The 10,155-nt window shown below is 45.9% G+C and overlaps 1 protein-coding gene across 1 annotated transcript; it reads left to right on the top strand.

Annotated features, from left to right (window-relative positions):
- Window positions 1–206: 206 nt before the first annotated feature.
- LOC120029685 (endoplasmic reticulum aminopeptidase 2-like) lies at window positions 207–8,664 on the top strand. Its single transcript, XM_038974989.1, has 20 exons — window positions 207–248; window positions 767–1,344; window positions 1,452–1,621; window positions 1,820–1,958; window positions 2,055–2,189; window positions 2,271–2,391; window positions 3,664–3,818; window positions 4,087–4,200; window positions 4,332–4,463; window positions 4,639–4,770; window positions 5,143–5,211; window positions 5,435–5,610; window positions 5,723–5,802; window positions 6,246–6,429; window positions 6,521–6,677; window positions 7,336–7,520; window positions 7,687–7,848; window positions 7,926–8,066; window positions 8,303–8,384; window positions 8,508–8,664. The coding sequence occupies exons 2-20, from the start codon at window positions 997–999 to the stop codon at window positions 8,652–8,654; spliced, it is 2,829 nt and encodes a 942-aa protein (XP_038830917.1). The 5' UTR covers window positions 207–248; window positions 767–996; the 3' UTR covers window positions 8,655–8,664.
- The last annotated feature ends 1,491 nt before the right edge of the window (window positions 8,665–10,155 follow it).

The raw sequence follows: 10,155 nt of genomic DNA on the forward strand, positions 1-10,155 counted from the left end.
AGCCTGGAAAATATGAAGAAACACTCTAATAATAACACTGCAGTCAGTAATGCATGGACAATCGTAAAGTAAACCATTCTATATGAGGGCTGGGCTGGTAAAGAAAGGAAAACTTTACAAAAAAGGAAGGTCACACACACACAGCTGCTGTACTCGCGGGGATAGGACAGGGGCGGGAGCGTGAAAGAGAAAATGAAAGCTGTCAGCAGAGACAGAGAACGAGGGAAGGATGATGCAGCTCAAATGAGGTAAATGAATAAAAACATGGAATTAACCTCCGTCTACACCTCCATCCAACTCAGGGAACATCTGGGGTGCTAGGGCAACATGATTTCTGTTCTATGGGGATAGTGTTGCACTTGTTAACATCAAAACAAAGTTATTTAGCAGTTTAGGGGGTGAATGTGCATTTGTGTCTGTCTATCCCAGTATCAGATTACAATTGCAGCCCTGTCCTTCTCTATTGTAGCCTGGACAGCTAGGGTAACTTACAACCAGCTATCTCTTCCACTCACCATGTTGTTTTTTGACATGTAACACACTGGGCTTGCTGCCTGGCTCTAAGCGTGTGTATCATTGCATAGAATAGATAGCAGCCTTTATCGACCAGACCGGAATTTAAATTGTTCAGCTTCTTGGCTTTATAAAATCAGACCTAATTAATTCAACACATTACCACTTCATTACTGTGTGAGATCCTAGATTCAATATTCACTGTAAGAAAAATAAAAAAAATAACATAGCTCCTTCTTCTGTCTTTCTTCAGGTTCAAATAACTTCTGGACATTTCTACTAGCCTGTTGCTGTAAGGTTATACATTTCCGTCTAACCAAAGAGAGACTACGTTCCTCCTGAAGTGTAATTATCAACAGCTATCCTCCCTGATGTTTCTCTACGCTCTGAAAACAAACTGAGTGCCTGCAGACTGTTTGCTGCTCTCAAGAGTGACCCTTGTCCTTATCCTTACAGTAGTCCTCCAAAAACATTTCCACCATAATGGTCAGGTTCTTGGTTCTGGCCCTCCTGTCTCTGGCTGGTGTGATACAGACCTCCGCTAGCCCGACCCAGGCCTCTGAGCCCCCTAACACCACTGAGGAGCAGCCTCCCTTAGGTACAGGAAGCCTCTCATTCCCTTGGAGCCACCTCCGTCTTCCGGGGTACATTGTTCCGCTCCACTACCATCTCAAGCTCCACCCTAACCTCACCATGCTCAGCTACAGTGGTACTGTCCGGATAGAGCTCCAGGTTCAAAACAATACCAACTGGGTGGTGCTGCACAGCAAGGGGCTCCGTATCACTACAGCAACCATGTTGGACCAGAACCTGGCTCACCTGTCAGACCAGGTAGGCTACTCCCTCAGAACTAAACCGTCATGCTCAGTTTCTAACGATGTCCCACTTTTGTCTTCTCTGACATGTCCGTCTAATTACTACTGCATGTGTGTCTTCAGGTGCTCCCTGTGCTCCACAACCCTACCCATGAGCAGACTGCCATCTTCTCTCCCAGAGTGCTCAGCGGTGGGCAGAAGTACTTCCTGTTTCTGGAGTTTGGGGCGGAGCTAGGAGAAGGCTTCTATGGCTTCTACAGGAGCACCTACAGAACCAGCACCGGAGAGACACGGTACAGAGTGTGTGTGAGTGTGAGTGTGAGTGTGTGTGTACCTCACTCTCTCTCTCCATGTGAGGGAGAAAGGCTGTGTTGTGCATCACTCCCTAACCAAATGTTTTTTTGTGAAACATCACATGATAAATTCCTTGTAATGTCTCTCTCTCTGCTCTCCACTCTCTCTCTCTGCCCACCCTATATCTATCTCTCCAGGAACCTGGCCTCCACTCATTTTGAGCCCACCAGTGCTCGGATGGCGTTTCCTTGTTTTGATGAGCCAAGCTTCAAGGCTAACTACTCTATCAGTATCAGGAGGAGCCGGGCACACACCGCCCTGTCCAACATGCCTGTAGTGAGTAAACACACAAAAGCAACATGGTGGCAGGTGGATCATAGTATGTGAGTGTGCATTACAATGTGTGTGTGTGTGTGTGCGTTTCCCCTTTAGGAGCAGACAGTGGTCCTGGATGATGGTCTAATGGAGGACCGTTTTGCTGTGAGTGTGAGGATGAGCTCCTATCTGGTGGCCTTCATCGTGTGTGACTTCAGATCTGTCAGCGCAACAACTGCCTCAGGGGTCAAGGTAGGTGGGACAGGGGTGTGTGTGAATGTGTGTGTACAGGCGGTATATGTGATTTCAGAACATCACTGTCATATGTTTCAGGTATCTGTCTATGCTGCTCCTGAGAAATGGCAGCAGACCCATTATGCTCTGAAGGCTGCAGTCAAACTACTGGAGTTCTATGAGAAATACTTCAACATCAAATACCCACTACCTAAACAAGGTAACTAAATACTTCAACATCAAATACCCACTACCTAAACAAGGTAACTAAATACTTCAACATCAAATACCCACTACCTAAACAAGGTAACTAAATACTTCAACATCAAATACCCACTACCTAAACAAGGTAACTAAATACTTCAACATCAAATACCCACTACCTAAACAAGGTAACTAAATACTTCAACATCAAATACCCACTACCTAAACAAGGTAACTAAATACTTCAACATCAAATACCCACTACCTAAACAAGGTAACTAAATACTTCAACATCAAATACCCACTACCTAAACAAGGTAACTAAACACTTCAACATCAAATACCCACTACCTAAACAAGGTAACTAAATACTTCAACATCAAATACCCACTACCTAAACAAGGTAACTAAATACTTCAACATCAAATACCCACTACCTAAACAAGGTAACTAAATACTTCAACATCAAATACCCACTACCTAAACAAGGTAACTAAATACTTCAACATCAAATACCCACTACCTAAACAAGGTAACTAAATACTTCAACATCAAATACCCACTACCTAAACAAGGTAACTAAATACTTCAACATCAAATACCCACTACCTAAACAAGGTAACTAAATACTTCAACATCAAATACCCACTACCTAAACAAGGTAACTAAACACTTCAACATCAAATACCCACTACCTAAACAAGGTAACTAAATACTTCAACATCAAATACCCACTACCTAAACAATGTAATTGTCACGGTTGTTGAAAGGAGAGGACCAAGGTGCAGCGTGGTGAGCGTACATTTTCCTTTTTATTTAATCAAAATGACGCCGAACAAAACAACAAACACTACAAAAACAAACCGTGAAGCTAAAGGCTATGTGCCCTAAAAAAAGTCAACTTCCCACAAACACGGGTGGGAAAAAGGGCAGCCTAAGTATGGTTCTCAATCAGAGACAACGATAGACAGCTGTCCCTGATTGAGAACCCTACCCGGTCAAAACATAGAACTACAAAACATAGAACATAGAATACCCACCCCAACTCACGCCCTGACCAAACCAAAATAGAGACATAAAAAGGATCTCTAAGGTCAGGGCGTGACAGTAACTAAATATATCAATATCAAATACCCACTACCTAAACAAGGTAACTAAATATATGAATATCAACTACCCACTACTTAAACAAGGTAACTCAATGGTGCTGATGACCAGGGTTCAATAGCAGTTGTTGAAACAAGTAAGGTAATCATTGAAGTTGCTGCCTGCCTTTCCCCCACTCCAGACCTGGTTGCTATCCCAGACTTTCAGGCCGGAGCGATGGAGAACTGGGGTCTGATCACCTTCAGAGAGACCAGCCTGCTCTACGACCCCGCCACCTCCTCAGCCTCCGATAGGGTCTGGGTTACCATGGTGATCGCTCACGAGCTCGCCCACCAGGTGAGAGCTGGACAGAAAGTTGTTCACGGTGTTGAACAGGAAGTAGCAGGTCATGGCAGGAAGTGAACCTTGGTAGTGTGAAGAGGGATTAGGCTTTCGTGTCATAAAGCTCTGCATTCTTCGGGAAGTTTATCCTCACTGGGAGACTAATGGATCTCCTCACAGTGAATGGACCTGAATGAAATGACTGGAACAGATCTCTGTCCTTCTCTTCTGCTTACATCTCATTGTCTGTCTTCTCCTGCCTGCCCGTTTGTCTGTCTATCAGTGGTTTGGCAACCTGGTGACCATGGAGTGGTGGAATGACATCTGGCTGAACGAGGGCTTCGCCAGATACATGGAGTACATCTCAGTCAACGCCACATACCCCAAACTCAGAGTGGTAAGATCCTGTTACTCATATGTTGTACACATCCCTACTCCAACTTCACAGTAGTATTAATGATTAGTATGAATGTTTCACATGTCCCTGAGGGATGTTCCTGTTGAAAAGGTGCGCTTTTTATCTCTCAGGAGGATTATCTGGTGGACACCTGCTTCGCTGCGATTGGTCGAGACTCTCTTAACTCCTCCCGCCCCATCTCCAGTGCGGCTGAGAGCCCCACACAGATTGAAGAGATGTTCGACACAGTATCCTACGACAAGGTAGACAAAAACGCACACATGCATGCACGCAAACACGCACACACACACACATCTTTTTTCCATCACATTGCTTTTATCAACCCTGTCTTTACTTCAAGGGACGGAGTAAGGATGAGCGTCTAAAGTATTGGATCAGGACCACAGTGTTAATGTACTGTGGTGTTTGTTCCACCAGGGTGCATGTGTCCTGCACATGCTCAGACATTACCTGACTGACCAAGTGTTCCAGAGTGGAATCGTGCGCTACCTTCGCAGGTACAGCTACAGCAACGCTCACAACCAGGACCTGTGGGACAGCCTGGCCAATGTGCGTAGATCGATCAAATTATATAGATTTTATTATAAACTGGGTGGTTCCAGCCCTGAATGCTGATTGGCTGACAGCTGTGGTATATCGGACCATATACCACGGGTTTGAAAAATATTTATTTTTACTTCTAATTACGTTGATAACCAGTTTGTAATAGCAATAAGGCTCCTCGGGGGGTTGTGATATTTGGCCAATATACCATGGCTAAGGGCTGTATCCAGGCACTCCGCATTGCGTCGTGCCTAAGAACAGCCCTTAGCCGTGGTATATTGGCAATAAACCACCCCCCTCGTGCCTTATTGCTTAATTGATCCCTCTGTGTAGGATGATTTAGTGTGTAAATGTAAGGTGCTGTGTTGTTGTTCTCAGACGTGTTCAGAAGAGGAGTTCAGCTCTGGAGAACACTGTTACAGCAGCAGGCAGGCAGCTAAGAACGCAGTAAACACACCTCTCTTTACATAGCAGTGCATTACATTACAATACCAACAGTCAATTCTCACCACTGATTTAAGAGTGTGAGAGTGTGATGTTTACCTGTGTGTGTGTGTGTGTGTGTGTGTGTGTGTGTGTGTGTGTGTGTGTGTGTGTGTGTGTGTGTGTGTGTGTGTGTGTGTGTGTGTGTGTGTGTGTGTGTGTGTGTGTGTGTGTGTGTGTGTGTCAGTACCTGTACGCTGGGGAGCACCTGGACCTGACGACCATGATGAACACCTGGACGCTGCAGACAGGTGTGCCCTTGGTAACGGTTACTAGGCAGGGGTCTCGTCTCCTGCTGAAACAGGAGAGGTTCCTGAGGACCGCACATCCTTCTGATCCAGCATGGCCCAGCCTGCAGCAGGGGTAAACACACACACCACACACACAAACACACACACATTCTCTGGGATTCTCATGTGCAGTGAGGTCATATTCCTGCGCCTCATCCCTCCCCTCTCTGATCTCTCTGTGTTAGGTTCCTGTGGCACATCCCTCTGACATACAGGACTGACACCTCAACAAGTATCCACAGACACCTAATGACCACACTCACAGGTAAGACACCTATTGATCACACTCACAGGTAAGACACCTAATGAACACACTCACAGGTAAGACACCTATTGATCACACTCACAGGTAAGACACCTAATGACCACATTCACAGGTAAGACACCTAATGACAACATTCACAGGGAAGACACCTAATGACCACATTCACAGGGAAGACACCTAATGACAACATTCACAGGGAAGACACCTAATAACAACATTCACAGGGAAGACACCTAATGACAACATTCACAGGGAAGACACCTAATAACAACATTCACAGGGAAGACACCTAATAACAACATTCACAGGGAAGACACCTAATGACAACATTCACAGGGAGGATAGTTGTGGCCTCGCTCGTCAGTATGGAGGTTAGTGAGGAGTTGATTGATTGACTGGTTGTTTCACTAATTAATTGATTGCCTAGTCTCTTCTCTCCTCAGACAGTGTGGATGTGGGGGAGGAGGTGGACTGGGTGAAGGTGAATGTGGACATGGCTGGTTATTACCTGGTCCACTATGATGGTTCAGGCTGGGACAACTTGATACAACTACTGAAGGACAACCACACAGCTCTCACCTTCATGGACAGAACACACCTCATACACAACGCCTTCCAACTCACCACGTAAGAAACCTACCTGTGTGTGTTAATATATGAATAGACAACACAAACATACTTTTATTTATGACATCATCTCTCTATACTATTTCTATAGGGCAGGTCGGTTGTCACTCGATAAAGCCTTGAACCTTATTGGCTACCTGCGATCAGAAAGTCACACCGTGCCCTTACTCGAGGGGTTGGGCTACCTGGAAGCTTTCTACAGGATGGTGGAGAGGAGAGACATACCTGATGTCACACAAAACCTCAGGGTAGGGCACATACACATACATGTGCACACACACACAAACACATAAAACTATTCTAAAAACATTCTGGTTCAGTTGCGGAGTTTGAGTGCGTGTGTGGTCTGATGTCCTCTATGTGTGTGGTCTGATGTCCTCTATGTGTGTAGTCTGATGTCCTCTATGTGTGTGGTCTGATGTCCTCTATGTGTGTAGTCTGATGTCCTCTATGTGTGTGGTCTGATGTCCTCTATGTGTGTGGTCTGATGTCCTCTATGTGTGTGGTCTGATGTCCTCTATGTGTGTGGTCTGATGTCCTCTATGTGTGTGGTCTGATGTCCTCTATGTGTGTGGTCTGATGTCCTCTATGTGTGTGGTCTGATGTCCTCTATGTGTGTGGTCTGATGTCCTCTATGTGTGTGGTCTGATGTCCTCTATGTGTGTGGTCTGATGTCCTCTCCATGTGTGGTCTGATGTCCTCTCTGTATGTGGTCTGATGTTCTCTCTGTGTCGGGTCGGATGTCCTCTCTGTGTCGGGTCGGATGTCCTCTCCGTGTGTGGTCTGATGTCCTCTCCGTGTGTGGTCTGATGTCCTCTCCGTGTGTGGTCTGATGTCCTCTCTGTGTGTGGTCTGATGTCCTCTCTGTGTGTGGTCTGATGTCCTCTCTGTGTGTGTTTTCTGCAGACGTACATCCTGTGGTATTTCCGTGATGTGATTGACCGTCAGACGTGGAGCGACAAGGGCTCTGTGTCTGAGAGGAGACTGAGGTCGGAGCTCCTTTCCCTGGCCTGCCATCTAGGAGACCTCCCCTGTTTGAAGCAGGCCCAGCACAGCTTCACACACTGGCTGGACTCCAACAGCACGCATAAGTATGTCTGCCTGCCTGCCTATCTTTCTGTCTGTCAGCTATTTGAGAGTGTGGTTACATCCCTTTGACAGTAACATACCTCCTGAAATCCATGACCAATCAAAGGTGCAAACTTTGCCTGACTGCAGACGTAAACCATGTCCTGTCTGTGCCTCTCCATCCACCAGCTTGCCTGCAGACGTGGCAGAGACAGTGTATTCAGTAGGGGCCCAGGAGGACACGGGCTGGGCGTCTCTCCTCCAGACATACACCCACTCCCTCTCAGAGACACACAAACGCAAGATCCTCTCTGCCCTGGCCAGCAGCCGAGACACTAACAAGCTAACCAGGTATGTACAGTCTTCTGTACTCTGTCAATTCAATTCAATATTTGACATTACATTCAGTGTGTGTGTTTCTACCCCAGGTTGTTGGAGCTGGGTCTAGAGGGAGAGGTGATCCGTACCCAGGACCTGGACTCCCTCATCGCCATGGTAGCCAGGAACCCAAGGGGACATCATCTGGCCTGGAGCTATGTCCAGAAATACTGGAGCACCCTGGTGGACAAGTAGGTGGACGAGAGGGAGGGGATAGAGGGAGGGGGGAGAGAGGTAGAGAAGGAGACTAACACTGAGGATAAATAGGTGGAGCCTATCCGTGTGGTGGAGAATGAGAGAGGGAAAGGGAGAAAGATGAACTGAGAGACTAACACTGATGACAAAGTAGGTAGTAGTAGGCCAGCAATCCCATAGCCTGGGGGCTTTAGTCAACCTGTGGTGTTTTGCTCTTGTTTCTACCCTGCAGGTTCCAGTTGGGATCGTTCTCTATTAGAAACATCATCATTGGTACCACAGCCCAGTTCTCCTCCACAGAGGAACTCACTGAGGTGAGGTTACTGAACTTTCCATGGCAATATCATTTGTTGTCAGAACCAAAGTTCTGTTTGAGCGAGGGAGAGGGTGTGTCCCATAACCCACGGCCATGCTTACCAGGTGTGTGTGTTCCCCAGGTGCGTGTATTCTTTAAGTCGATCCATGAGCAGGCATCTCAGCTGAGAGTGACTGAGGTTGCCATGGATAACATCCAGAAGAACATCCTCTGGCTGCAAAGAAACCTGGGAACTCTGAGGAGCTGGCTGGACCAACAGATAGACTGAAGAGAAAGAGAGAGGGAGAGGGAGAGGGGATAGGGAGAGAGAGACAGACAGAGGGAGGGAGGGGGGGGGGGGGTAGGGAGAGGGACAGAGAGACAGGGGGAGGGGGGGATAGGGAGAGAGAGAGAGACAGAGAGAGGGAGGGGGGGATAGGGAGAGGGAGAGAGAGACAGAGGGAGGGGGATAGGGAGAGAGAGAGGCAGAGGGAGGGGAGGATAGGGAGAGAGAGAGCGAGACAGCGGTAGAAAATGCTTGATTAGAGCTTTGTTTGTTTTTTTGTTTTTTTTTATGGATAGTTGTGTGTGTAAATAGTTTGGTCATGATTTTCAGTTTACATCAGGGACTTGGAATTGTTTTTGTTGAATTTGATTAAAATGTTTAATAATAAAGTGTTGTCAAAGTATTCTTTGAAGAGCAGTAAGAAGACCAAGATCATGTGGAATTACACAGAGTAAGAGCATATTAAATACGAACAGAAAACCAATTTGTAGGTGTTAACAATGAATGTAGGAGTGGCCTGAAAAGGCAAAAACAGCAGTCTCTATGTGAGACAGAATGAAGCTAGGTCTCACACACTACAACCTCACAGCCACTAGAGGGAGGGGACTGCTGAAAATTCAGTAGGAAACATACAGTTGAAGTCGGAAGTTTACATACACTTAGGTTGGAGTCATTAAAATTCATTTTTCAACCACTTCACAAATTTCTTGTTAACAAACTATAGTTTTGGCAAGTCGCTTAGGACATCTACTTCGCGCATGACACAAGTAATTTTTCCAACAATTGTTTACAGACAGATTATTTCACTTACAAATTCACTGTATCACAATTCCAGTGGGTCAGAAGTTTACATACACTAAGTTGACTGTGCCTTTAAACAGCTTGGAAAATTCCAGAAAATGATGACATGGCTTTAGAAGCTTCTGATAGGCTAATTGACATCATTTGAGTCAATTGGAGGTGTATCTGTGGAGGTATTTCAAGGCCTACCTTCAAACTCAGTGTCTCTTTGCTTGACATCATGGGAAAATCAGAAGAAATCAGCCAAGACCTCAGAAAAAAAAATGTAGACCTCCACAAGTCTGGTTCATCATTGGGAGAAATTTACAAACGCCTGAAGGTACCACGTTCATCTGTACAAACAATAGTACGCAAGGATAAACACCATGGGACCACGCAGCCGTCATATCGCTCAGGAAGGAGACACGTTCTGTCTCCTAGAGATTAACGTACTTTGGTGCGAAAAGTGCAAATCAATCACAGAACAACAGAAAAGGACCTTGTGAAGATGCTGGAGGAAACAGGTACAAAAGTATCTATATCCACAGTAAAACGAGTCCTATATCGACATAACCTGAAAGGCCGCTCAGCAAGGAAGAAGCCACTGCTCCAAAACCGCCATAAAAAAGCCAGGCTACGGTTTGCAACTGCACATGAGAACAAAGATTGTACTTTTTGGAGAAATGTCCTCTGGTCTGATGAAACAAAAATAGAACTGTTTGGC

The sequence above is a fragment of the Salvelinus namaycush genome, chromosome 1, assembly GCF_016432855.1.
Source record: "Salvelinus namaycush isolate Seneca chromosome 1, SaNama_1.0, whole genome shotgun sequence".
Lineage (NCBI taxonomy): Eukaryota > Metazoa > Chordata > Actinopteri > Salmoniformes > Salmonidae > Salvelinus > Salvelinus namaycush.

Excerpts from the sequence above, each read along its gene's own strand:
- LOC120029685 (XM_038974989.1), top strand. The coding sequence starts at position 997 with ATGGTCAGGTTCTTGGTTCTGGCCCTCCTGTCTCTGGCTGGTGTGATA. Across the intron at positions 6,430-6,520 it reads AACGCCTTCCAACTCACCAC|GGCAGGTCGGTTGTCACTCG; the intron begins GTAAGAAACCTA and ends CTATTTCTATAG. Across the intron at positions 8,385-8,507 it reads CCACAGAGGAACTCACTGAG|GTGCGTGTATTCTTTAAGTC; the intron begins GTGAGGTTACTG and ends TGTGTTCCCCAG.